The sequence below is a fragment of the Penicillium maclennaniae genome (assembly GCF_028827695.1).
Source record: "Penicillium maclennaniae strain IBT 15551 chromosome Unknown utg000007l:1.0-4884863.0:1.0-4888362.0, whole genome shotgun sequence".
NCBI classification, from domain to species: domain Eukaryota; kingdom Fungi; phylum Ascomycota; class Eurotiomycetes; order Eurotiales; family Aspergillaceae; genus Penicillium; species Penicillium maclennaniae.
The window spans coordinates 913,239-940,760 of NW_026623219.1; the positions used below are offsets into that span (position 1 = coordinate 913,239).

The 27,522-nt window shown below is 50.7% G+C and overlaps 9 protein-coding genes across 9 annotated transcripts; 3 read left to right on the top strand and 6 right to left on the bottom strand.

The window, feature by feature from the left end:
- Window positions 1–616: 616 nt before the first annotated feature.
- Window positions 617–1,063, bottom strand: N7477_007553 (Spo12 family protein; the record flags this gene model as incomplete). The annotated part of the gene is made up of 3 exons (XM_056969216.1): window positions 617–704; window positions 763–852; window positions 909–1,063. 3 exons carry the CDS (start codon window positions 1,061–1,063, stop codon window positions 617–619), a joined length of 333 nt encoding a protein of 110 aa, XP_056819248.1.
- Window positions 1,064–1,600: 537 nt separating this feature from the next.
- Window positions 1,601–4,136, bottom strand: N7477_007554 (Sad1/UNC domain protein; the record flags this gene model as incomplete). Its single annotated transcript, XM_056969217.1, has 2 exons — window positions 1,601–2,373; window positions 2,435–4,136. The coding sequence occupies 2 exons, from the start codon at window positions 4,134–4,136 to the stop codon at window positions 1,601–1,603; spliced, it is 2,475 nt and encodes an 824-aa protein (XP_056819249.1).
- Window positions 4,137–5,439: 1,303 nt separating this feature from the next.
- N7477_007555 (putative serine/threonine protein kinase) lies at window positions 5,440–7,386 on the bottom strand (the record flags this gene model as incomplete). The annotated part of the gene is made up of 1 exon (XM_056969218.1): window positions 5,440–7,386. The coding sequence occupies one exon, from the start codon at window positions 7,384–7,386 to the stop codon at window positions 5,440–5,442; it is 1,947 nt and encodes a 648-aa protein (XP_056819250.1).
- A 5,103-nt stretch (window positions 7,387–12,489) lies between these two features.
- N7477_007556 (uncharacterized protein) lies at window positions 12,490–12,765 on the bottom strand (the record flags this gene model as incomplete). The annotated part of the gene is made up of 1 exon (XM_056969219.1): window positions 12,490–12,765. The coding sequence occupies one exon, from the start codon at window positions 12,763–12,765 to the stop codon at window positions 12,490–12,492; it is 276 nt and encodes a 91-aa protein (XP_056819251.1).
- Window positions 12,766–14,853: 2,088 nt separating this feature from the next.
- N7477_007557 (uncharacterized protein) lies at window positions 14,854–17,229 on the top strand (the record flags this gene model as incomplete). Its single annotated transcript, XM_056969220.1, has 6 exons — window positions 14,854–15,003; window positions 15,055–15,167; window positions 15,215–16,060; window positions 16,119–16,205; window positions 16,257–16,552; window positions 16,601–17,229. 6 exons carry the CDS (start codon window positions 14,854–14,856, stop codon window positions 17,227–17,229), a joined length of 2,121 nt encoding a protein of 706 aa, XP_056819252.1.
- Window positions 17,230–17,726: 497 nt separating this feature from the next.
- On the bottom strand, window positions 17,727–20,749 carry N7477_007558 (vacuolar protein sorting protein DigA; the record flags this gene model as incomplete). The annotated part of the gene is made up of 3 exons (XM_056969221.1): window positions 17,727–19,216; window positions 19,279–20,316; window positions 20,389–20,749. The coding sequence occupies 3 exons, from the start codon at window positions 20,747–20,749 to the stop codon at window positions 17,727–17,729; spliced, it is 2,889 nt and encodes a 962-aa protein (XP_056819253.1).
- Window positions 20,750–20,965: 216 nt separating this feature from the next.
- N7477_007559 (ubiquitin C-terminal hydrolase family protein) lies at window positions 20,966–22,932 on the bottom strand (the record flags this gene model as incomplete). The annotated part of the gene is made up of 2 exons (XM_056969222.1): window positions 20,966–22,738; window positions 22,798–22,932. 2 exons carry the CDS (start codon window positions 22,930–22,932, stop codon window positions 20,966–20,968), a joined length of 1,908 nt encoding a protein of 635 aa, XP_056819254.1.
- Window positions 22,933–24,417: 1,485 nt separating this feature from the next.
- Window positions 24,418–25,705, top strand: N7477_007560 (uncharacterized protein; the record flags this gene model as incomplete). Its single annotated transcript, XM_056969223.1, has 4 exons — window positions 24,418–24,540; window positions 24,605–24,718; window positions 24,778–25,337; window positions 25,426–25,705. The coding sequence occupies 4 exons, from the start codon at window positions 24,418–24,420 to the stop codon at window positions 25,703–25,705; spliced, it is 1,077 nt and encodes a 358-aa protein (XP_056819255.1).
- A 404-nt stretch (window positions 25,706–26,109) lies between these two features.
- N7477_007561 (uncharacterized protein) lies at window positions 26,110–27,147 on the top strand (the record flags this gene model as incomplete). Its single annotated transcript, XM_056969224.1, has 4 exons — window positions 26,110–26,314; window positions 26,365–26,431; window positions 26,497–26,967; window positions 27,018–27,147. 4 exons carry the CDS (start codon window positions 26,110–26,112, stop codon window positions 27,145–27,147), a joined length of 873 nt encoding a protein of 290 aa, XP_056819256.1.
- Window positions 27,148–27,522: the final 375 nt, after the last annotated feature.

A 27,522-nucleotide genomic window follows, 5' to 3' on the forward strand; every position in this document is an offset into this window, starting at 1 on the left:
CCGAGAGCGGGTTTTTGCCTCGGCCCAGCTATGCTTCGATGCTGTCCAACTTTGTTAACTATTTACACACATCCCCCATAGCCGTCGGGTATCATTAATCGTTGAATGGAGGACCTGAAGGATTCCGTAAGAATATTTTAATAACTTGGCGTTTACTTTCCTGTTAGACGGCCCGGACTACATGAGGCGAGATCTGCCTCGGTCAGATCTCCACCTATTTTTAATGCCGAGCAAGTACAAAAGGAACTCGATCATTCAATTGCTCCCTAACCCCAAGTTCCAAAGGGACTTTTGACCCCCAGAGCCAAATCCATAACCTAAGAACCCCGTACCAACAATACAAAAATCCAGTCACAGAAGAAGCAAGAAGGCATCGCGGTCATCACAAAAAAAGAAAAAAGAACATAAAATATTGAGAAGGAGCCCGCATGCAAACACAACACTCAATCCATCAATGCAAGACGACTTTAACATATAGCCCTGTTCAATAGACGTCCAGCGCCGATGCAGTTGGACGATAGATATAGCAGTCGGGGAGATGAATTGAGCGTGGCGAAAATGACATGCGGGCGAGAAGCGAAATGCAATAAGCAAGATGAGCATTCACCGGGGACTTCTACTCGGTCGCTCGGTTCTGCTCTGCCGATGATTGCTCATAGCTTTTCTTGCCAAGTTTCGCGAACAGCGACTGGGGCTTGCCGGCGCTATGAACCCAGGTTAGCTCGGTACTCTCTCAGCAGGTCAACCTAAATAAGAACATACTTCTTGAATCGCTTGCCCTTGATATCACTGAGCTTCTTGGTACACGGGCTCATGAGCTCGTCGGACGGAGACACGTAGGCAGTGGGTTGCCTGGAGAGTTTCGTCTTAGTATTATGTTTGGCATGACGGATCGGTGAACTACTCACTTCTCATCACTGTCGAGCTTCCCCTGCAGTGTCTGACGGTGCTGGTCCATTGATGAAAGATCGGCCTTCATGTCTGACTTGTCGATATTGGCATTGGCGAGGTGGGTGTTGGTGTCGCGGTCCGCGAGAGGCTGAGTGTGTGTTGTGGAGTCCATTGTGTACGTGTGTGAGAAAGTGCGTGTAAGTGTATGTGGAGGAGGCTTGAAGCTGTGAGGGTTGAGGGCTGGGAATTGAGAAGTGAGGAGAATAAGAGTCAAGAGCAGATTGATCGAGATCGGATAAGAGAAAAACGTGTTGTTGGTGCAGGTGGGCGAAAAATGAAGAAAATGGATTTGATTGTTGGCAGGGCAACCGTTGTGTTGGTCCCCGAACCGCGATGACCGTGTATGACGCACCCGTCTAGGGCATTCCCAGGTTTCGTGGATCCTCTACTTGCTTGTTGTTTAGATTTCATAATTTACTTGTTGAGTAGGAAGGTTCAACCGAGCAATGCTGTATGCAATTATTAAAGTACAGTGAATCGTACAGGGGATCGTATCGTAGGTCATTCAAGCGTATACAGCCTTCCCAATGGAACACCTAGAACGCCGTGGATCTTGAGGAAGCAAATGCAAACGAGACCTGGCTTGATGAGCCATGTATACAGGGTCAATTGGTGCCAGCCAATATAGGACGCTCCCTTGCTCAGAGGCTTATAAGGCGGTGGGTCGATCGTCAGCTTCGGGGGATTCGGGTTCCAGGAAAGTCTTGTTCTCGACAGCCCCTTCTAGATCCAGATCTGTCATATGACTACCCAGGAAGGCGGGCGGAGTGCTACGGGACCGGAGTGGAGGTGTCCCGAGTGTGGGCACAGTCATTGAGTCAGGGGAAGCTGGCCGGTCGACTTTTTCATCCTCCATTTCAGCCTCCCGCGAGACATCGGATGTCGGAGTCGGCGGAATGTATTGCACTCTCGGGCTGGTCGGACTGTCTTGGGACGAGGAGCTGTCTGAAAGATTCCGCCGGTGGCCACTTTCATGGTGCGGAGAGGCTGGTCGTGCGGATGCGGGGCTGGCTGAGGGTGAGGTGAAGATTGGCGATGAGGATGGTAGGCTGTAGGATCGGGTGACCATTCGCTGGACGCGTGGGAACTCCATGTAGGTGCTGACGGACCCTCGCGAGAACAGTACTAGCGCAAAGCAGCATAAGACCATAATGCTCTGGATGACTGTCACACGTTTCTGGAAGACCAGCTCATCGGCTAACACACCCAGTTGAGAACTGATAGAGGTCACCTCTTGCTGATAGCGCATGCGCTGGTGCTCAAATTCAAAGGCAACGGATTTCCAGACATGGTCGTATTGTTCTCGGAACTCCTTCAGCTCGTTGAGGACGGTGACATTCAGGTTCTCGAGAAACTTGGAAGTCTTTGAGAGCTGTCGTTTCTCAACCTTGTTGAAAGCATCCCGAAGGATTCGGGACTGCTCTTCAATATAGAGTAAGGATAGAGTCGAATTAGATTCAAGCATTTGCAGTCGCTTATGTACGGATTTGAAGAAGGACTCTTGGGTTGTCGGGTTTGAAGGTGGCGGTTGGGTAGATGTAGGTCGAGTTGCCTCTGGGGGGTAGACTATTTGGTTCCTCCTTAGGTTTCGTCGCCGGTTGACTCGTGTTTTCAACGGCGGAGTCTTGCTGTACAGTTTCTCCCGGGGCAATTGAAGCGTCCGGTGTCGTTGCCACGGCTTTTGGCGATTCGCCTGGCTTCCGAGTATTTTCGGCTTTGGGTGGGGTGGATGATCCAGATTGAGTTTCAGAAATGTTGTCTCCGGTTGTGTATGTGGTATTCACGGTTGGCGGCGAATCCGGCTGAGCCTTGGTAGCCGTTCTTTTTGGGGTAAGCTTCGCTGGGATATCATTGATACCACACGTATTTGCAGGTTGAGGGATCAGACCAAGGAGGATTACTTCCACTTGAGTGAGATTATTAGGGCAAGTCTCTTGAGGCCTCTCTTCGCTCGGAGCTTCTTCAACTGGAGGCTGAATGTTCTCAGCCTGCGTAGCTCCGGGAAGCTCGCCAATCTGAACTGGCTCCACAATCTCTTCGTCGTCGACTCGGCCACTCTCATCATGTTTATACTCTTCCATCATGGTAGTTCCATGCACTCGAATCAGACTGACAGGACAGAAGAACTCATGACCATAGTGCGTTAAGAACTCGATCCGCAGGTAGCGAGCCCAGATGAGGGAATTCTCCACGGCGAAAGCCTGTACCTCACGCGTGTTCCTGGCCTCATACACGCCCAACTCCTTCCACTGGTCGGGTTTCGCGGGATAGCGATCCGAAACGCTGACCCTGAAAGTGTGGAATATCGAGCTAAAAAATTCATAGTTCGCCAAAACGACTGTATCGACGAGAATGTCATCGCACAGTTCCAGAATCAGAAACTTGTTCAGGGCACGACACTCATTCAGCATGTAACTGTCCTTATTCTCCACCAGCACAGAAGAAGAGCCCTTGCACTCCGGATTCGTCTTGAGCACCGTCGCCGCACAATCAAACGACGCATAGTTGAAGCGCTCCTTGCACGTCGTCCCAGCATCCTTACGACGCCGAATATCTTTCTTGATAACCGGAGCACGTTCATCTCCACCATCCTCTCCTCCATCAACATACTGTGACGAAATGGGGGTACCCCAAGCTGTAGGACTCGCCTCGGGCGTCTCAGCCCCAAACCCACCAAAATCCAATTCAATCTCCCCATCATCCCCTAATGAGTCCAGCGCGTTATTGATCCCAGGCTGCCTTCGACCCTCTTTCCCGGCCGCTGCAGCCCGTCTACTCGCTCCGACATTCTCAGCAGATTGGCCCGCATTCGCAAGATTCTGCTTCTTCCAATCCTCAAATGAAAGAAAACTCGCGCTGTCAAGCAGCGAATCTGTATCCTGCTCTGGTTCCGCCTGTCCTGGAATCGCCTCTACCGTCTCTGTAAACGCAATAGATTCTACCACATGTGTGGCTCCAGCTTCGGACGTCGCAGTCAGAATCAGATGGCGTCCCCACCGATGTTCCGGACAGATAGGAGTTTGGAAAAGCTCAGCCTCAACCTCCCATGAGTTCTTCGGAGGACATATTGCATCCGGTATCGTCGAGCGATCCGACTGTGCGGAATGCTGAGTTGGGTTCGCAAGCGCACATCCAACAAGCACAATCGAAATGGAATGCACCCAAGTCCACGACCGTCCCAACATCTTGAGGTTGTGCGATAAGCAGTCTCGTGTCGCGGTAGTCTTTCGCGAATCTGACGAGCTCCTTTTTTTTCACGCCGACGTAGACGAGAAGTCTGTTGACAGTATCGTATCACGTATCACGTATCACTCCGGAGAACCGATTTATTATGACGTGCGCATCGTCGAAGGTGGAAGCGAAATTTGATCGCGACCTTGATCGTTATCTGAGAGCCACGGGAAGATAAATGGGAGGGGGAGGCACGATGATAAAGCGTGTGTCGGTGTCGGTGGTGGTGTTGAGATCGTGCGATATCGGGTGTAATTAGGCCAGTGAAGGGCTGGAAACGAGCGACACACCGAGCTCAAGACAAAGTGGATCGTGGCATCTCACCCGTTTGACAGCTGGGGTCACCGCCTTCTTGACCGCCGGTTTGCTAGAGACAAACTCTTCTAGTTTTGGGAACATGAAACTGTAAGAGTTGAGATAGTGTTGCGATGTTATTGGATTGATATTTTATATCATGCTACATGTAACTAGTCGCTGAAGTTGCAGCTTGGAGCTGCATGGTTAAAAGGCAGAGGGTGCATCAAGCATAAACGGGACACGCACAAGCTTCCACCGCTCTTCTAGACCCACTAAGCCCACAGAGGACTGGACTTGGCTCTAGGGGGACTACATCTTACGCAAGAGATTGCCATAGTCTCGTCGGAATTACCAGAATGTACGATGCTTGAGTGAAGTCTACTACACGATAAGAGTCTACAGTAAACTTATTCTTCACGGATGGTAATCAATTTCCCCTTCGACTGTCCCACCGACCTAAATACAGTACACACACAGGATTCAGTACACTTGGTCAAAAGAGAAATGGCCCTCATTTCAGAGAACTCAACCTCCACGCAATCGCAAACACCACTCCACCATCTCAGTCGTTTTTTGTCCATATGCAAAACCTCGGAAATGAAAATATTCCCCCAAAGCAGATCCTCCCCACCATCTAGTCTTTTTGGTGCTCGACGTCCCCGTCCTATTTCGGCTGTCCTCGGCTGGATATAGTACAGAATTTGGAGAATTGAAACGAGGAAGTGAAAGTAGCCGAGGACAAGGCTGCAGCGCGATCGTGCATAGAGTTGGAGAGCAGACGGAGACACCGGCAAACAACCAAAAATCGAAAACCAGAGACACAAAGACAAGAAACAAAATTAGTTTATCGTTGGTCAATTTTTTGAACTTTTTTCCCAACTAAATCGAATAAACGCGAGGACGCGAAACGACTGGAACAAATGGAGTGGTGAAGTTGTTGCAAGCATAGGCGAAGTTATGCTACAGGTGGAGGTCGTGCCACCCGCCCACGAGATCGAGATCTTCGTCGAGGCTGCCGTCGTATGAAGAGTGTTTGAGGGGGGATTGTTTGGTGACATCCGCAGGCTCCCGACGCCAGTCCTTCTGGAGAAGACGCCGACGACGGTCAGACTGAGGTGGCTCACGCTTGGCCCGGAGACCTTGATCAAAGCCGGAAGAGCCAAGACCCCAGTCGCGCCGCCAGGTGATGGGGGCTCGCTGGGGACCGAAGAGGTCACGCGTCTTACATTTGCGACGCTTGTCACCAAGTTCCGCCCACTTGTCCGACTTGCCTCCAGAAGCTTGCGGGGAAGCCTGCGGGCGAATGGGACGAGGCGTGCTGTTAGATGCGCCGGTGTCACTGTCAACATCGACGGAGTTGGCTTGTATCGCACGGGGTGCGGTGGGCTGATTGACCGGAGTATGGGTTCGGTCGGCAGAGGGAGCGGAGGCCGGCTCGCGCAACCCGGCCAGGGGAGCTGGAAGGCGCTTACCCTGACTTTCTTGGCTCCAACTACGAGAGTTCTGCTCACGGCGTTGCTGGAGTGCAAGGTCTTCAATTTCGGACTCTTCCTCCTCCTCGTCCCAGAGATCACTCCAGCTCTTGGAGATCTGGTCATTCGCATGCTTGCCAAAGACCATCGACAACGATGGCAGAGGCTTGCTGGCATGACTAGGCAAAGAGCCGGTGATAGGGACAGGGTCGGATCGAGGAAGGAAAGGCATGCTGCGTTTACCGTGGAGGTTGAGCGAGCGGAAAGACTCACCCATGGCGGAATCCAAGACCGAGGCCATCGACGGGGTGTTGAATTGAGCCGAGATCCAAGAGGTACCTGCCACCTCGGAAGGTGGGAACAAATCCTCGGTGTAGCTCTCGTTGTCGGGAATAGCGGACAGCTGTCGCATGGCCTGGTGAGGGCTTGACTGCAATGCCTTCGCCCAGGGGAAAGAATCGCCTTGGTTGATGAAGGGGCTTTGGATGGAGGGAGTGCGGAGAGGCTCGCGGTTGGCAGTAGCAGTGACCACTTCGCGGTCCTCAGCACAGAACTCATCAAGGGACTCGTCATCGGTAGTGAAGGACACAGCCCGCATGATGCACTGACGCACCTGAGCCAGAGAGCGCTTCTCGGGGTCAAGGGCCATGGCATGGAGCAAGATCTCAAAAGTGTCCTGAGACATATTGGGGAAGATGTCGAAGAGCGATTGACGGTCACGCACGTAATCCGCAAAGAGCACGTCCGACTCAGTAGGTGTCACAAAGGGATTGCGGGCAAACAGGATGTTAAGCAGGCAAATTCCGATGGACCAGATATCAGCCTTAGCCGGGGAGTAACCAGTGGCAGGCGGGTCATATTGCTCAGGAGCCATATAGCGGTCACTACCAACGCAGGCTTCATGACACCACGATTGTCGAGTTGCAAGACCAAAATCCCCAAGCTTCATCGAACCGTCAGACATCAGGAAGATGTTCTCCGGCTTAATGTCACGGTGGTAAAGACCGTTGGAATGCATGAAATCAAGGGCGCCGATGAGTTGCAGCATGAAATCCCGAACGTGCTCAGTCTCCAAAGGACCCCGGTTGAGACGAATGGCTTCATATAGGTCACCATTGGCACAGTATTCCAAGACAAGGTACATATGAGCCTCGGTCTCGAAGGAGTGAATAAGATTAACCAGATTTGGGTGATAGCGGAAGCGCCGGTGGCACTCGAGCTCTTCGAAGCGATCGTCAACAAAATGAGGAGCTGACGGATCTGTCGAAGATGGCTTGGTCAAGCACTTGATGGCGACATCTTGGCCGGTCGTGATATCTGTTGCGAGAAACACCATGCCGAACGACCCGTGATTGAGCGGGGCAACCGTTCGGAAACGACCATCCAAGAGTCGACCCTTGACGAAGTCATTCTTGAGGCACTCCATGGTCGACATGATGAGTAGTGGTTTCGAGAAATGAGATCAGAAAGGGTCTGTGGAGCAGAATGCGGAGGGATGAAAGTGCAGGGAAGGTGAGGTGAGAGAAGTAAGAAGGTTCAAGGAAAATCAACAACAATCTATGAACCGCTGCAGAAGGACCACGTGCAACACGCGTATAACAGCAACCAGGCTAATGGGTGATTAAGTGTTCAAGAAGTGAAAAATTGAGGCCTGTGATCCCGATGCGAAGGGATTGGAGCAACAAGCACAAAGTATCAGGACAAAATTGGCGAGTTCCTGATCAGCTCGAAAGGTGTCGTAAAAATATACCAGAGGAACAGAGTGGATAGACAAGGGAAAATATGATGAAAGGGCGCAATGACGGCGCTGCTGAAAGGACCCGGAGAGGGTGGATGTGACGCTTCAAGGAAAATGTGTAAAGACCGTTATGTGCTCATTTGTATGTCGTTTTCGTTGTGATAGGTGGCGAGGGCCTGCGGAAGTATTGAACGAAGAAGAGAGGGGTCACGAAGGAATGGACAAAGTTTGTTGAGCTGAAAGGCTGAGGAATTGGAGGTGAACGCTGCGTAATATCGTAATTTGAAAGGCAAATAAGACGGATGGGAAAAAAGGAAGCCTATGAACACCGGGTTCAAGGTTCGGAGTGACCAAGACTCAAAGAGTAAGGTGAGATTAATGAGTCATGAGCACCGAGTGAACTGAAGAAGCGATGGTCGAAGTCGAAAGAAGTTCGAATCGAGAATAAATAAAAGTCGAAGCGATCCGCAGGCTTTGAAAGCTTGATGATCGAGTCAAGATGAAAGTTGGGATCCTGGGAGGACTGCCTCCGAATTCCAGGGGTCGGAAGAGCCGGAGTGCTGAGTGTCAGGTTCCCGGGCGACGTGGATTCGAGATCAGGCGAAACGCAGTTGATAACGACAACGTATGGAGACTTGGCAACGTATAATGGACGACCGTGTGATGATTGACTGGACACAGACGATGGACGAAAGCAAGTAGCGGTAAAGTCACTTGAATTCAATGGCAATGTCGCTAAGCGGGGGGAGTCGAGTTAAGACTCGGAGGGTTCCTCGAGAAAGGTGAAGAGACAAAAGGGAGGTTTCGGCGGGAAAAGAAGTCGAGGAGAGTCGAAGCACTCGACGGCAACGTGTCTGGGGAATAGACGGGACGCGGCAAACAAGTACTATCGCGAGAGAGCGAAAGGAGACGGAAAGGGAGGATGTGGCGGAGAGGTGACGAAGAGGTGACGGAGAAGTGATCGGGACTAGGGATTTAGGACTAGGAGAGGGAGGAACGAGGGAAGGGGGATATGGATATAGGAGAGGTAGGGAAGGTCAGGAGGAGATGACTCTTAGGCTTAGGTAGAGCGCAACTGTTAGTCACTGAGTGGGGAGGAAACCGGGAGACTAGGCAGTGCCAATCAACCCGTGTGACGGTATCGATACGCGTCACAAACGGGTCTTCCTCGTGGGCCGACAGCGTGTGATCTGCACGCGCACCTTAAACTTGGTGGGAGAGGACCTTGGCCGTTTCCGTCCCCCGGTATTGTGACCGAAACCGATCATGGTCTTACGCCACGCAATCCGTAGTTCCCCATCTTCATGAACCTTCCAGACATTCCATGACCCTTGGGCGTCACTGGGCGAGACCCCTGGGAATTCACCTCTATTGGATTCTAAGTGTTTCGGATTATCTAAAGACCGTCTTGAAGAATTTCAATTGATCTTCATTCGGGGGGGGGGGGGAAGAGACTACAATTTGTCGACCCAAGTTCCAAGATTCCAAGGAAAGTTTCATGAAGTCTACTGGGACCTGCAGTACTCACTCTACACGGTAGGAGAGAGTCAAAGATAGGAGCAGGGGTACAAGCTCGGGCACAGCACTTTCGACCGAGGGCGGATCACATAGGGCGCGCTAAACCAGATCCGGTGGATTGCGCAGTCGGCTTGGGGGGGGCAACCTCCAATGACAAGACCGAAACGGAGCACTATTTCCAGGCTTGCATGACGCCATGGATTGGGACAGATTGGGACGAATTGGGATGGCGTGATTTCGTCTGGTTGGCGTCGGTGGGTCCCCCTCTACTGCAGGCCCCGGAGTTCGGAGGGTCGAGTTTCGTTGCTTGCTGCAGCACTTTGTGTACCTCGGGGCCTGTCTCCTGTCCTTTCGCTAGGGCCTATCTAGGACGCCTCTCTACGCGCCCTGGCGAACGCGTCAAGGGTCTCTCTCTCTATCTTTAGTTGCTTGTCCCTCGTTTGGCGCGTGGGATTATCGAGATTCGAAACCGAAATGGTTCCAGAGTTGCACTCCTACGTGGCTGCGGGGGGTTTGACATGGTCGATCTATCAGGGGGGATGTTGTTGATGATCCTCCTGGTGGACCGCTCCTTACGGCGAGACAGGGAGCCACGGAAGTTGTCTGCAGAAGCTCCCGAGTGCCAGAGGGTGCACACACCCTGAGGCACGTCTCAAAAGGCACATCTGGGCCAGGGACATTAGACACCCACGCAGCACGGATTTTCATCCCGGTCCAGCGGTGAAGGATGGTCTGGCCAACCGGCTCTGACCGCCTCCTGCGAGGGCCGGCAAGGTTTGTCCTTGCAGGCGGTCGAGGCATTTCTCTGAGTGGCAGTGGCACGACTACACATTACCCATGACGCGGATTCACGGCCATCACGCGATGCTTTCAATTTGTATACCATTAGTCCCCAGTCCCATCCTCCTGGAACGAAGATCGAACTATAATATCTCAAAACATACGATGATATACACAACCTCCTAGATGATTGCAGGGGAAAATGCGTCTCGTAGTGTGCATAGTCGTGCATCGTAGTGCCTTGTAGTGCACGGCTCAGCTTCTGAGGTCTCCGTCCACTAGCCGTCGCCGTGGGCACCCTGCCTGCATCCATATTGCCATGCCGTTTCATCATTCGGTGCTGGATGAGTATCATGCACGCCTTCCCCAAAATAATAGCCGACTCTCCAACACGGGCGCCGAGGACAACGCCCTGATCCAAGACGAACCACGAAACGGAACATGGCGAAAGTTCCCCAGCCCTTCCCGTGTCCTCATGATGATCCAAAATGATCCCAGGAGTCGCAACGTGTCCTCCTTTGGGGGGGAAGGGTCAGCCCGTCGTTCCCGGCAGCGTAACAGTCTTGACTACTCAGCGAAGGCACCAATCAATACAAGCCAACAAGACGGGACCAGTCTCCGTGATTAACTAATAACACCTAACACTCGCACTCAATACGCAGACGGAGTAGAGTTTGTCCAGTATCCATGGCTCAACTTTCCGAGATAAGACTCTCATCTACAGTAGGCCCGAGATAGGCCAGATAACACTCACCCGTGGGACGTTGATCACCCATTTTTGTGATCCCATCGGCTTTACCCCGCACGATCGTCATTCCAAAGTCACCATCGGGTGGATTCTCAACACTGTTGCGTGCTACGGGAGACCACCGATAATGGAAGTCTGTTTTGGCCTTTCGGGGGGGGGGAAAGGGGGAAAGGCCTCGAGGCGGGACTGCACCAGGAGGGGGACTACAGTATCACCGTGGGTTATCTGCCACTTGAGATAATGATGATCTCACTTATCGACTAGCGCTCTGGTATTCTTTCCTTATTTGTCTCTCGGAGGCAGGCGAGGTAGGGGTATGTCATGGGTATGTACACCTTAGGCTTAGTTCGAAGGCTGTGTGGGGGAATGGACTGACCTTCAGACGATCCAGCGCTTCTATCTACCAGGTGACCGGCGCGCAAATACTAAGTTCCCCGGATTTTGGCTCCGGGGCCAACCAAGACTAGCCAAAAGGGTCCGTAGAGCCCACAAAGGCCCCCAAAGGAGAATTGGGTTTCTTGATTTACGGCTATTTTCTTCGCCTATTGGATAGCTCACCCCCCAATGGTCATCGGACACGAGAGCAATGTCCATTTGAAGGCTGACAATGTCTACGCCATTCCCCCGTTGCCGGGCCATTTGACCCCGTGCTCAAAGCCTTTCTTCGATGGCTTTCTCCGACCGTCTGTAGATCCCGCAAGAGTCAAAAACAATTCTCAAATGCGGTGGCTGGGGCCCGCTTCCGCAAAATAACGGGTCATGCAACCTGTTAAACATTTGGAACTTTCGAGCATCGACCTTGCAATCGGGATGCATGGTGGTTTGGCTCGGAGCCAGCTTGCTTGCATCGTTGAGTCCTACACAGTGTACAGCGTAGTGCGTACCGCGTACAGCGTACAGCATGCAGAAATCTGAACGTATACCCGTTGGTGAAATTTTTTGTCCGTGTGAAACCTGGACTCCGCAATGCAGGTCAGACAGAAATCTTGTTCTAAATCAGCTCCCTTGCCGGTGATCGTTGCCTTAGGCTAATGCAGGGTGTCACTCTTGATATGTAGTTGGGATGCTTTGTTACGACTAGAATCTCTTGGAGGGTCTGGACATCTGAAGCAACGGGTCATGATGCATAAATTATTGCTAGATGTGTCAATCACAATCGAATTGATCTTTAGTCTTGTGCCTTTTTCAAATTCTCTATGGACGATGGGCCGGATAGGTGTGCATTTGCTTCTCCAAAGTGCACATATATATCCTTTGGCTTCGGGTACGTCCTCAGACATATCCTTGGACGTATCGAGTGCTAGTCCGCATAAAAACAGGCGCACAAATAATGAACAGGCAACCAAGATTTTGAATGAGATGTCCAAGAGTTAATATGCAAGGGTCAAAAAGGATGTAGCATGTCCATTACCCAAACAATGAACAATGAAAAACGGTCCTCCGGATGTCAATAACTAGGCCAAGACGATTCTAGGCCAGAATCTCTACACTCTGCACCAACTCCAACACACTACCAAATGCCCCTACAGTACAATATTGATGATCAACTACCATCGCCACATCCAGTCGAAATTCAAAGCATCCACCTCTTCGTGGATCAAGAGGTGGATCAAAGTAGCTTCCCACTCCTCCGTTCGATTCAGAATCCGTTTGCCTATTCTCAATCGGGCCAACCCCCCCCCACAATTACAAGTTCAACTACACCGGAATCCACCCCTTGAACAACAGACTCGAAACAATGTATCGCTATAGCGTCAGCAACCAGACGCGAGCGGATCCAACGAGCCAATCTCTCTACACTGTAACGCCGTGACGCCGTAAATAGAAGCAAGAGTGAAGCTGTTGACGCCGGTCCCCACACGGCACTCAACTCCTGTTGGCAGCCGACCAGTTCCGCCCGTTTCAGATAATGTCTCAACATCATTGCCCAGGGCCTCGTAATGGGGTGGCCACTCTAGACCATGACCACGCTCCACAGCGCCGGAAAGACAGATATCCGACGGGCGGTTACGGAGAATGACGTTGCCCATGGAATTGGAATGTGGCATGGGATGCTCTCAGCGAGGTGGCGAATTGTGCCGGGGTTGGTAACCACAAGCTTCGGGGAGTCTAGAATGCGCCTCCAACGAGGTACACATGGACCAAAGGACTTGTGCCAGGGGTTCCAGGGCTACACAGGGTTGAGACACGATTTGAGGGTTGAGTGCCGAGTGCTGAGCGCTGAGCGCTCTGTACAGGACACTTCGGAATTTCGAATGCATCCAATACTGGCGTCCGAGTCGAATGATGCAAGGTGGTAGTGAGGGGTCATGCCATGCTTCGGCTGTGTTGACTTGGCAACGGTCTTGGGGAGTCGATCTGTCAAACACACGAGTCACTTCCACGTTCGTGCATACTATTTGCCTGAAACCGGGTGGTCCTGGCGGTGGTCGAGGCTTGCCAGAGATAGCCTGCCCAGCCCCTTATTTACTTCCAATGTGGAGAAAGAGACTTCGGAACAAAAACATGAGTCTTCAGCGAATTTCGTTTATCGGAATTCGGTATTCGGTATTCAGTATGCCATGGCGATGCCTGCGTGTACTGATACAGAAAGTTCGGGCACAAGTTAAATCACGTGTTGAGCCTTGATCGAATCGATCATGGCGGTATTACAATACTATAGATGGAGATTCAAGTACCAAACAGTGTAGTGAATTTCTCCAGCGGATTCAATTCAATGCATTCGGAGGTCTTCCTTCAAATGTGAAACAGGTCCCTCGATAAGAGGATGAAGCTTTGGAAGGGCCCGGGCCGATCTTAGTCCCTCAATCTTCCAAGCATGTGCCACTACCATTGAAAATGTAGACCGTATCAGGAAGGGACGCATATGATCAAGAAGGGAGAGGTGGCATTTTTCATCCCCTGTCACTAATCAAGAAAATGCTGCGGCTGCTGCGGCTGGGGAGGGAGGGGGGATGGGAATCTGGAACAGATTTCTAGTTTTATGTTGAAATACGACATTTCATAATCAATAACTAAGAGAGGGTTGTCACGCCGAGCGTCAAAGGCGTCTTCCATTAATAAATGACCGTTAATTGTCTGAAATTGTGGGATCGTTCTGCCGATGACGAAAGAAACTCGCTCAATATTGAATAATGACCAGGGCGCTGTATACATTGTCGATTATATATCGACCAACCGGTGCTCATGAATCAAATTTTGGAGACTTGACCGCTAGAGTCAGAACAAGGTCCTAGTAAGCATAGAATTTTTTTTTTTATATGTGGAAGCTAGAACAAGACTTATCTATACAGCTTGTGGACATTCTTACGCGTCGAGTGTTCTCTCGTTCGATCGAGAAAATAATTCCGCAGCAACGACGTCCGCATTAGCCAATCCTGCTTTAAATGTGGAGAATCATCTTGAAGTTTCCGATTCAAAAGGTGATAATTGGTCGGTCCTGTATAAGAAGATGATGGTCATCAATTACTTCGGGAAGTAGGCAAGCGACATATTTGTTTTTGAGTGAAAAACATGTGGCCTTGAGACAATTGCGATATCGTGGAATTAGAATCTATATTTCGCTCTGAGCTATTACGTGAAGGTAGAAGTCTATTAGCTGTATTGCTGTACCCAACTTCAACGATTTGAGAAACAATAGTGCGAAGGGGACACCTTGTTCTAATGGTTATTGCCGCAAGATGATATTATCTGGCAGAAGATCCGATTTGAACTCGCTTGCCATGGATATCTCTGTGTACAGATCGAATTAAAGCTTCGAGATAATAATCCTGACCTGGAAACCTTACTTTGTATACCGAGAGCTTCTGACCCACCAGGATACATGATAATTTCGGCGAATTGGTCATCTCCTAGCGCATGAGCACGTAGTAGATATACCCCTAGGCCGATGAGATGGTGAAAACTGTTCTCTCAATACGTCTATCAAGATGGCCAGGAACCCTTTGAGTCCATGAGATAAATTCGTGCAGTGATTCTCCGAAGCCAACCGAAGGCGACGGTGATTCACACTTGTGCCGCCTTCAATTGGCGGGAAAGTGCTCGGCGCCCCACAAGCGATCTGAAAAAACGACATCAACCATAGCAAAGAGTCGCGACACGTTGCAGAATGAGGCACAATGAGCAAGCGCTCGCTTGAAGAGTCTAGAACTCAGGTGTCTGAAGGCGACAACGGTCTGCTACCCATTCAAGACCTGCTGTCGCCGGATGAACAGGACAGTGGCACGCCAACCGGCGCGAAGAAGCCGAGGAACTTCATTGCGACCGTGGTATGTAGTCCCCTCACACGTCTTGAGATACAATAATTCTAATTGCAAAAGGCCTGTGAGACCTGCCGCTTGAAGAAGACGCGATGTGACGAATCGCGACCGCGCTGCGGACTGTGCAAGTCCCTGGGCCTTGAATGCGTCTACAATGAACGCAAGACATCCAAGTACGTAGCTTGCCATATTCGATTGCATTTGCTTACATAGAATCCAGACGGGATCAGTCTCTCTCGATGATCATGAGCACTCTTCATCGCCTCGAGACGAAGCTAGAGAACATTCCGTCATCCATCTTCAATGATATCCAGTCGCTTCGGGGGCAGATGCACCATGTCAGCAATACTCCGCACGGGCAGCCCTCGCCTGCGATCGGTGATGATGGCTATCGGTCAACGGTGACGCAGACGCCAATGACCCTCAGCTTCACCCCGGCAAATGATGGAGACGACTTCGACTTTGAAGAGAACCAAACCACCCCAGACGCAACCGGTCGGATCGCCATTTCATTCAGCCAGCACGGTGTCATCCTCTGGCCTGGTGCCCGACAAATTCTTCCTAAACAGCTGCTCGCTGCCTATGAACTACTTGGCAAAAACTATGTCATTGAGCTGGAATCGACGCGACCACCATTGCCCATATTCACCAGTCCGTTTCCCCTGCATGCAGGCGAGCACTGGCTGGAGTTACTGCCTCTGGCAATGATAAAGGGGCTAGCCGATGTATTTTTCAGTGTATTCAATCCGTTCACACCAATCATGGACAAGAGTTTCTTCTTTTCCTTTACCCTTGGTTCGGCCATCGAAAGTGGCTTTGGTTACACTATGGAGACCTGTATTGTCCTGAATGTCATGGCATTGGGATGTTTGGCTGTCCTGGCTCATCAAGAGGGAAATTATCCCTTACCAGGGACTCAGAGTCATCGATTTGAGCCACCTGAATGGATGAATGTGGTCTATGAGGAACAGCCCGGTTTGAGATTCTTCAACGAAGCCCGTCGGCGCATTGGATTTTTGATGTGCGACAATGACCTTCAAAGCTGTCAATTCTACCTTCTTTCTGCGTACGTTCACCCTGTCTTCACATCTGTCGGGGGGCCCTGTGGAGCTTACAAAACATAGTGTCTACTACAGCCAGATTCTCCGCCCAATGGACGCGTGGGCCATGATACATCGCGCCGCGACTTGCTGCCTGTCGATGTTGACCAAGTATGTTCAACCCATGGATGTCTGGTTGAGGCCGCGCTAATTTCAATTAAGCCACGATGTGAGCTTCGATGAGTGGGAAGGCGACATGAAGTCTCGCGTATACTGGAACTGCCTCATGAATGAGACAATTCTTGTTCAGGAGCTACATCTCCCACCAAGTGGCCTATCACGGCTTGAGGAAATAGTCCCGATTCCCAAGTTCATTGGGTTTGAAACAACCGGCCATGTTTCCACCCGGTATCCCTCATCGACGGTGGTCGACGACTCCTACTTCCAGTATCATTTCTTGGCGCAAGTGGCCCATCGAATCATCCTCACGCGCATTCGCCATTCACTATATTTCTACTGTATGTATACTCCTGGTACGTGAAGACATGGTTCTAAATGAATGCCAGCCGACTCGGGTGCCATTCCTCTGCCCGCCGTCAACGCCGAACTACGCCACCAACTCGAACAATGGCGCACCAACCTCCCATCCGCCATCCAATTTCCCGACTCATATCACCCACAACCATATTCCACCCCAGCAGAACCCTCACCGTCATCCGCTTCACCAAACCCGATTTCGCCTCGTCCCGCAGATCCAAACCGCCCCCTCTCCCCAGCGGTAGCAGTCACAGACGCCATGCTACGGGGCCGTTACATGATCGCACAGTTCCACATTGGCCGACCATATCTATATAAAGCCCTCCGGATTCCAGACTTACTAACAGAGGACGACATAGAACAAATCAAACGCGGGCTCCAAAACGCAATGGATTGGCCCGTTACTCAGGGCATCTTCCGAAAAATGAAAAGTTGCATCCCTATCAAGTTCGCTTTTTGCTCGCAATTCTTTGGGCAGATACTTCTGTTCTATTGCATTGCACATTCGCCTAGTCCGCGCGTGCGTGAGACGCTTCCGGCTGGCTGGGAGCGCTGGAATGAGGAGATGATGCGGTTTTTGGAGGATTGTGCAAGACAAAGTCCTGCCGTGGCACAGGACTTGGAACTTCTCAGGTCTCTGTGGCCTGGGCATAATTGATCATGCTATATTCTTGGCTTCGTGCTTGGGATTTCTACATGGAGTTTGAGTTTGATGGGTCTACGGGCTCCTGGGTGTCTCTTTCTTGCCTCGACTGGTACTGAAAGCTAAAATGTAATTTGTATTGAAAGAACTGAATGATAGAATTTTGGATTCTCATAGGATATATAGACGGCTATGTACGTAAATTCACCTAGGACACAATGCATCTATGGATAGACAAGGGTATTGCAACAGAGAAATGGCCTCAAATTTGGCCGGGATAGGCAACTGGTGACAGGGAAGAATTGAAGCTACCCTCCCGGATCAACTGGTGCTGATGGCAACGGTAAGAGCGGCTATGAAGATGGTAAATTACCAGATGATCACAAAGCCCATTCGTCTGCAGTCTCCGAGGCCATAATGAAGGGCTTGTCAATTTGCTTGATAGCGTGATCACCGCACAGGATACTATACATAGGTTAGTAAGCAGTAAAAGTTGTACAGATATAGGAAACCTACCAAGCTTCAGCAACCAGTCCGTCCAATTCCTTGACAATCTCCTCTCGTCGTGACGGAGTAATCTCGCTCTTGCTCAGCTGCCCCTGCAAATCGCGAATATACTTCTTCTTACCTCCGGCACCATCCAGCACCTCCTTACCCAGACAGTCACTGTGGAACGCATGCTGACAGGGAAATACAAAGAACTGGCGACTCAGAAGAGGCAACGAGCAGATCCAGCACTTCTCACCTGGCTCTACGATCGCATAGCGCGAATCTAGGCCAGCAATCTCGGAGCGAATTTGCCGGGCTGTTTGAGCGGAGTTGTCCATTTCCTGCCGCAGAGCATCGATATGGCGCGAGTAGTCTTCCAGCGCGGTACAGATCTCATCTTTGAAATCATCGATGACGACAAAGTCTGGGAAGAAGGGAATGAGATCTTCGATGCGCAGGAGCTCGCAGCGGCGCAGGAATTCAATTGCATCTTTAATTCCTGTACCGGGCTGGCAAATCTTCTTCTCCGCGACCAGGAGCCATAATTTCTTGCGTAGCTTGTCGTTGCCTTCCGGGCGATCGGCGACGATGGCCGCAAGTTCAATGTCATTGTGTTCCAAGGCGAGTTCTACTGCCTGAAGGTATTGACCCATGGCACTGTATATGTGGATGCATGATTGAACCCTCTTGTGCTGGATACAAAGTCGAAGAGCAAAGTCTGCATCGTAGGGAGGCGGCGAAGAGGACTGCGATTGGAGATACGTGAGCAGTCCGGCTTCCGAGGCTGACGGACTGGAGGCATGAATCGAGATGAGTGTGTTATGAACAGCGGCAGAAGGGCGAGGATGGTTGACAATGATGAAGTTCAGATAGCGAACAGCCTGGTTCTGGTTGAGAGAAGTACTGGCAGTCTTGTTGTAGTTCAATAAGGCAGGGATGAGTCTCTCGGGGTCCAAATTTGTCTGCCGCATAAGAATCTCAATGAGTTCGGTAGGCGCATGGGTCATGAGGACACTGCTGTACTTGTAGAAGACGTCGGGCTCATTCTGTCGCTGAAGGACGTTCAAGGCCTCTGACCATTTCTCGCGCTGAATCCAGTAAGAAAGCACGTAGTTGTGGTCGTTGGTGGTAGTCGCAAAGAATAGCAACTCCTCTTCACGTCCGTGACTGCTGATAATATCGTAGACCGTTTTCTTGTCTAGATCTGCCTTGTGCTTGGTCACGAAATTCTGGAATTCGGCTCGCACGCTGCCCAATTGATCCTTGATCTCACCCGTCGTGGCGCCCTCTGTCAATTCGGCCTTGGTAGCAATGTTGTCGTCCAGAGAATTCAGCTTCGACATGAAAAGCTCCACAAGCCAGCTTGCAACCATAATTCTCTGCATGACAGATGCCTTCTTATAAGTGGATAATTGAGACAGGAGATAATTCCGCAGAGCATCATACTCCTTGTTGTCCACCATTGTTAGGCAAACCTCCTCAAAGCCCTTGCTGCTCTTGCCCCAGACCTTTGCTGCCTCCAAGAAATTACCACCAGCAGCGAGATGGTCTCCGAAGCAGTCAAAACAGCGTCACGCTGTGTCTGACTGTGAGCGTACTGAAGGGCTTCCTCAAACTTCTTTTTCTTCAAGAAAATTTTCCACACATCGCGATCTTCATCATTGGCGACCACTTCGAAGATCTCCTGCCCAGTAAACAGCCAGTGTGTGTTTTGTGCCAGGTCGGTCAACAAGCCTAGAGCACTCTGCCTAGGCTCCAGTATAGCTTGGTCATAGACAACTTCCTCGCTCAGGCGATTCACAGCAACCACTCGACCTTCAACCAAAGCCAACACATGCCAGCGGGACAACGTCATTGAAGAGATTGGGTCCTGGATCATTTTCCTACCACCGCGAGCAGATTGAGATGCCGGATATTTGGAGCGAGCAATGAGACTCGCGTGTTCGAATGGGCCGCTAGATGACATCTGTCCATGGAAAATTCCTTGAGCACTCAGCCAGGCGAACTCCTTCTCCGTGGACCTTTCGGTCTGGGGGCTTCCAGAAGCAGAGGGCGAAACCGTCAGAGAGGCCGGCGCAGAGCCGGATGGGCTTAAACCATCTTGGATCAAAGGCGTCTCGCGCTGGAAAAGCTCCGTATATATGGAGCCGCCGCCTTCCCTGCCTTGTCTTACGGCTCCAACACGACCTAAGAAGTGTATCAACTTTCCATATGTCGCAACCATGACCCTCCGTTGCTCAGGCCTCGCGGGAACTGGCTCGGCGCACAATCCAATGACTGGCGAGGCATCTGGAACCTTGTAAACTACCGTGACGTACTTCTCCTCGCGCCGATAGAACTCCGTGGACGGTTCAATGTAGGTTTCGTAGACATTGCCGTCGGTTGTTCCCAGTAGAATTTCGCGAGTCGATGCAGTGGGCAGAGAAGGGTTCCAGGCAATGCTTTCGATCGAGACTCCCTTTAACCGGGACAAGGCCTTGGGCTGTCGCGACTGGGTATGGAGGTAATAGTTTTCGCCAAGCGTAGTACTGATAATCAAGTGAGATGCCGAGGGATCCAGGAACATGCGTCGGATCAGACCGGTCTCTGAGGACTTCTTTGGAAGGTCAATGTCTGTTACAGACAAATGGAATCAGCTCGGTTTGTTACGGCTAGCAAGTGTTGCAGGGATGTGGTACTGCCTACCATCAATGTCTTCAGGGGTATCGAGATCAATTCGGAGAATGCGCCCAGTTGACAGCGCCAACACTAGAACATTGTTTGCGACTTGGGCCGCAACGAAGTCCGCGGCGATAGGGAACTGGAGCTGCACCCGCTGGACGTCGAAGATAGGTAGGGAGTCCGAAGGGTCCGTTAGGTTGCTAGGAGCAACATAACTACTAGTTCCTTCCAGCGCCATGATGCGCGATGTATCAGCTATATCATGCCGACCGCCAAGGGTTTGGAGGGAAGCTGTAGGGAGCTGATGGAGCTTGAGTGATTGCGAGACGGCGGGCGGAATGCGGAGGTTACGTGCCTTGTTGCCTGATGACTTAGGCCGCTCCATATCTCAAAACTGTGATTTTAGGTCTACGAGAATAACGATAGCTCCTGAAAATCTTTCCGTGCCTCATGTATTGGGGTATCATCATAATAACGATGCAACAGCTGTGAAACATTACAGATGAATTGGGGTATCTCGAGAACCCGATCCTTCGAACATCACATCACTGCGCACTCTCGCTCAGGCTTTCGTGCCTTCTCCTTCGACTTCTCCTTGAATTTACCCCTTACTTCCTCGATCCTTTGTTCTACCTCTCCTCGATTTCTCTTTGCCTTCGTAGGCGGCTGGCCCGAGCTTCAGTTCATCGGGGGAAAGATCACCAGTCTCCAGGGCAGACTCGTCGGCCTCGCCTTCACCATCACTAGTAAATTTCTCGCGGCTTAGTCGCCCAGTGAACCGAGAGAATGTCGATCCTATCCTATTATCGCCTGATTGACTGCCAGCACGGCTTCCCGAGTTGCTTTTTGTACGTGAACTGCGGCTTGAGAAGCCAAATGCGCCTCTGGCGCTTTCCTCTCCCATGGGTGCTAAGCGCGGGGACATGGATGGCACTGATCGTGCCTGAAGACCCCAAGCACCTTCTGAAAATGCAACACTGGGTCGTCTCACTGTATTTTGGCCGTCTCCGTTGTCAGGTGCAGTGATTTCAAAGCTGGGTCGAGCAGATGTAACATCTTCAGTTGTGCTACCGTCCGTGTCGTCGACTGCCAAGCCAAAGAGCTTCCGAGAGATCTCATTCATATCTCCGTCCAGAGTACCATCAGATGCGCGGGATGAAGGAGCCTTGTATGAGAGATTGGCCATGAATGCATCTTGATCCATGGGAAGGATTTGGTAGAAGAGAAGATACGGCGACTCGGTTTTGAGGGCCGTTTCAATGTCGATGAGGGTCACTCGCTCAGAAGCCAAGTCATCGAAACGCATCCAGTGCTTTGGTGTTTCAGAATGGTGGTCGAGTTTGGTGCTTGAACCAGACGACGTAACATCAGGACTTGTGCCCCGGACGATGGAAATGTAGTGACCTGAGTCTACGGAATTGCCACGATGGCAGACCATCGCCTGCAGAGAAAGTTTGAAGTTCCCATACATCGGTGAGCCCGAGTCCAGATTATCATCTTGAATGAAATGAGGCAACCCGATTTCGGTGGGAATGTCAATGTACGTATTGAGCCGCGTTGCCGTTCCATTGGGAAGGAATGAGTAGCGCTTCAAGCACATTCCAAGGATTGGTCTCTTGGAGGAGAAGTGCGCTGCAACTTGAGCATCGCTGGTAGGCGTATTATCGGTGTACCATGCTATGATAAAAATGAGTTTCAATCCTATCCCCTGAAGTCCTGACTTACGGATGAGACTGAAGAATTGCCATGCTGGCATCATTACCTCCTTTCGGTAGGAACCTTTCCGTTGTTGACGTTCTGAGGAAGGCGGGTTCGTTTCCCCAGGGGTTTTTTCGGACTCTGGAATGAATCGTTCCCGAACAAGGCTACTGCGCCGACCAAGCCGTCGTGCATTAAGAGCCTCGTTGAACTCGGTAAAAGAGGACCAAGGGCCTGGTCCTTCAATCCGAGAAGAGTTTGACTGAACTGGGGATATGGTCGGGGTCGTTTCAACCTCCTCCACGTGGGCGGTGAAGCCCTTGGATATAGATAGAGAATCCACGGAATGAGAAGAAGGAAGAGTATTCCGCCGCTCGAGATAGCGCTTCACTTCAATACGATTGTTGAAGTACGCCTCCAAACAATCTTCGAGAGTAAGAGTCTGTCCGTCGGTAGGCTCCGGTGGAATCGCCACCTCCAGAAGTCGCTCATTGATGAATTTATGATCATCAGTGGCATCTTCTTTGCCAGTGTGGTAGATGTCCATTTTCAGAGTAAGAAGCGGTAGTTCGAGCTTCTCAGTTATGAAAGTGAAAGCCTCTGACGCATCTTGCTGGTGGAGATTGGCTGCGTCTTCCCAGCCACACTCTGCGAGGGCATCCTGTATGTGCTTTGTCTGCATGAAGATGTCAGCTTTTGAGCATAGGACAACAGAGCCAGGAAATACATCCGTACAATATCGGTTGTGATGAGCTTCCCTGCCCGTAGCATGTTCACCCAGAATCGTAGCAGAATGGCAAGCTTGCGACGGGGTTCGTCGTTGAAAGATTTGTACAAGATGGCTTCGAAGCAATCAAGGTGGGCGAACATGGCGAAAAGCAACGCGTCGAGGTAACAAGTGACTCCCTGGCGATTTTCTGCGCCGAGAAGCTTTATGTTGGGCGTATAGCTTCTGATGATCCCTTCGATTGAGTCTTCCAGTAAGAGCAACAAGCTGATCGCTGTATCGACGTCGCCCTTGGTTGATTGCAATGCATAATTAAAATGCTCTTCTTCCAGTGTTGTGATTCCCAGTCTTTTAATCCGGTTCTCGACATCCTTAACCTATAGCAACGAACACGGTTAACGAGACGTCGAGCGACCGTGTGAATGTCGGACAGTACCTTCTTCTCGTGATCCTGACTGTCGTCTTGGTTCGGCGGCGATGAGAAAAATCCTCGAAACAAGGGAATTTGTGTGCTCTAGAAAAAATCGCAATTAGCGACTGGTCTCTCCTTGTCGTGGGCCGTGAACCGCCAGGTAACCCGGACAGCGCAAAATGGTGAGGGGGGCCTGAGTATGTACCTCGTCTTTACTGTGTCGCCCTTTACCGCGCCCCTTGGTAAGAAATCGATGAATGCCACTCATGGTGGATATATTTGCAGGAAGCAGGGATTCTAGATCGATCAGAGTTGTGTTTCCTCAAGGCGCGACATGCGGGGGAGGCGAGCTCTCATGCGGAGAGACTAGCAGAGGCTGCAAGATTTCCATAGAGAGCGCGGAAGACACATCATCGAAATAGTCCGACTTGGGCACGGGACAGAGTCAATCACCACCCCTAAGCAACAGAAAGACCGTGCGGGTCGGCGGTAATGGAAAAGATTGCGGGACGATCAAATGAAGATAAAGTGTTGATCACCTTCCGCGGGGCTCGTTGCCCAGCCTGGCGCCTGACCTATGAGGCACATATTGCACGTGACTGTCCTGGTGCTTTGCTGTGAGAATGAAGCTGAGTAATCAGTATCGTCTTACCGGCAAAGCGATTCTGAGGGGAAATACCGTGATGTGAGGCTGGTGTAGATCGGGAATCAAGCTGCACCATCGGGAAGTGGCGCAAGCCGTGAACGTTCGACTCGTTCCCGATCTGTATATACAAAGAACCAAGTTGTAAGTTGATTGACAATCATCATCTTGATCTTCTCATTGTACGCCCATGCATAGGTGTCATGTATTTCTGAAAGGGGTGTTATGCTGCGACGACAGTACATTATTACTCTACTAGAATCCCTCTGAAAGGTACGAGAAAATCAAATTTTGAGACCCAGTTCGTCCCGTGTCGTCTTCAGGTCCTAAGATGTGTCACTGGCTAAGTTTCCGCTCGTCCCAATCCAGTTAGGCGCATCTCGAGTGTAGCTTTTCTCTCCTTCACGAATTGGATTATGGATTTGCCCAAGGTTTGTTCCACGCCCCGTTCCGGACGACTTGGAAATCTCCATAAGATGTGACCAGGACTAGGGCCTTCTCATCTACGTCATAACCGTTGATTCTTCATTTTTAAAGCGCCTCCTACAACCAAAACCATAACACATTCGAGCCATGCCACGTTCCGTTCAACACTGGCCGGGGGGAATTCCCGGTTCCGTCAAACCACACCCAGAAACGGATTTAACTTTGGACCAGATCAAGGAGGAAGTTAAGGGCTGGCTGCTCTTTGTACAGGTATGTCTTCACAGAATCTTGTGTTTGCTAGCCACGCCTGCAGTGAGTACTAACTTACAGTCAGGAAAATTGGGTTCCTGCAGCTAACACTGGTGCTTCCAACGACGGAGAATATGAGCTGCATCAAAGGCGGCTCCTTATTGAAAAATGGGCATCGGCCACACAGGAACTTCGTGATGTGAATTCCACCCCGTCAAATCTCCAAAATTTATTGCATCAAGTAATTCTTCCATTCAGTCATACCAATCGCGTGCGCCTATGCCTGAAGGTCTCCAGTATCCAACCGAAGCATTGGCACATATCTACGATACTCTTCAGCCAGGCGATACTAACGGCCTAATTTCTATCGCCCCTGTCGACGAGGCCTATGCTACCAATCGGGCGCGATGGGTTAAATTCGCTATACTGTTATATAACTATGATTTCGACACTGGGCACTGTCTCGATAATTGTATACCCTCAGAGGCTATCTTGAACCCAGAAACTACCACTAATCCTTCGATAGAGGATTTTCTATCCTGGCAGGATTTGGAGACCGCAAACTTCAATGTTTATCTCACACGTACTGGTACCGTACTCAACTATGGGTATACAGGCCCATATATACTAGTTGATGAAGAGGGTCTGAGAACTGGTCGTTTGACAATGGTCGAGTATGAAATAAATGGGACTGTGAAGGATTCTCTTCACATCCGCCCGTTTAATATGCGAATGCCATACATATACGCTTCGACGCTTGGGAAGGGCCTGGATGAGATCCGTCATGTTCCGGGTGGCTATACACACCAAAATCTGCCGTGGGTATTCTTGGACCCTGCCCATATAGGCCAATGGGACTTACGGCCGATGGGACTTAAGACCAATGGGACTAATACAAAATATCAGACTTAACATGGACCTACCGATCATCGATATTCTCTGTCAAGCTAAAGCTGCTGACCAACTACCACAGACGATGAACCTGTCTTACCGAGAGCAATGGATGGAGGACGTCGAGCTTTATGCTCCGGGCTATCTGGCCCTCGAGGCAGAAGGGCGTGCGGGAGAGTATTCCCTACACCGTCTCACTAGACCAGACTCCGTCGGGACAACCAAAAAACAGATTTGGAACAGGCTGCGGGCCGACCCGAATCTCTTTGCCCCCAATTTCCAATTCCTAGGCTAGTTTCAAATGTATCATTATCTTCACGATGACCTAAGGAACCGCAACCGGAAGTCTCCGGGTATTCAGACTCAGCGACTTACGGGGCTAGCTTCAAGGGTCCTCTCTATCTCTAATACTCTCCGCTGCACGGATGCTATTTTACCGTCGGAGCCAGCCAATGTAAATCGCGGAATGTAAGATAGTATGTCTATTAGGTCCGATTACTCTCCGGCCAATCTTATTCCTCTGGCGAGACGCTACAATAGTTGTCCACGAGGTTGATTGCCCGTAGTCCTTTGGACTGAAGCCTGTGACACATGGAATATTGAAATAGAAGGTGGATTATCACTTTTTCGCAATAGATTCAAATTTTTATTCTGTCACAGCGCCCACGAAGACCTAATCCCATTTCATCTACAAACAACATGACAGAGACCAGCCAAGCTCAGCTTTCTGAAAAGGACGTCGAAGAGGTCGGAAAGAGATATTTCCTTCCTCGAAGCGTGGAAGAAGCAGAGCGAATGCAAAATCAACATGAATGGGTGAAAGGAGGCGCCAATGGGTTGGTCCTGCCACCGATTGATTTGAGCCGATCAGGAATGCGGGTTCTCGACGCCGCTACTGCAGACGGTACGAGACGGTGTTTTGACGTGTTCCTTCCTCATACTAATATTCTTCAGGCTATTGGATGAAGGATGCCAAGAGTATATTCCCCAAGGATACAGAGTTTGTGGGCTTTGACAACGCGTAAGTGCTCAGTCCCATCCTGTGATATAGCATCTTCATGTGAGCTCACTTTCAGCACCCTGCAGGCCCGAAGGATACCCGCCACTTGATTGCAACCCGCCGCTTCAAATCGTGAAGCAAAACCTAGTCGAAGAATTCCCTGCGGCGTGGAAAGACGGTTTTGATTTTGTGCACCAACGGTTCGTCATTCCGTTGTTCAAGACGGAGGAAGTTCCTTTGGTACTCCGCAACCTGATAGGTTGTATGAAGCCGGGAGGTTGGATCCAACTCGTTGAGATGGACTTCCAGACTCCAGTCTCTAAGCCTATCGAGTCATGTCCGGCGGTCCAAGCATTTCATAAGTTGACTAGCGCCGTGGTCTCAGACCCGCTCGCTTCCACAAAGCTGGCAGACCGATTGAAGGATGAAGGTCTCGTCAATGTGGGATACAAGGCAATTCCCATGGTTGCTGGCTCGTCTCACCCCAATGCCGAGCTGGGAGAGCGAGGAAAGCGAAACATGTTGTCGATCCTTGGATTCTTCCAATCGGTAGCTAAGTAAGTTTCTTTCTAGAATCATTGTGATAGTCATTACTAACAGGATCTAGGCCTGAGATGATTGGTATGACGGAAGAAGAGTGGAAAAACCTTCCGGAGCAGTTTACCGAAGAGATGAAGAACCATGAGGTTGCCCTCTGTGTGTACTTTGTTTGGGGCCAAAAAGCCGGAGGCAAATAAGGGACGAGAGCTCAACCAAAAGAATGGGACCCCTCACCGTGACAGGCTTGCTCTAGCGTAGACTCTGGCAAAGCCGGGGTATTTATAGACCTAAGAAGTAGCTTCCAAGTTATCAAACTAGACGAATCTACACACAAACATGACCGTCCATCTAGAAAGCCAGTACATAGATTCTAGTGGAGGCTAAAACAGAGACGACCTTTTTCAGTCCCAGGACCCAAATTGTCAACCGGGCGCTACAATAGCAAAGGGGACAATCCCCACCAGACCGTGACGATGCGAAGGCGTGCGAGCATCACATAAAGGCGGAGTCCGAGATTGGGCTCCATCCGCGCCACGCATGGAGACTGGGGACCTTGGGATCACGTAATATGT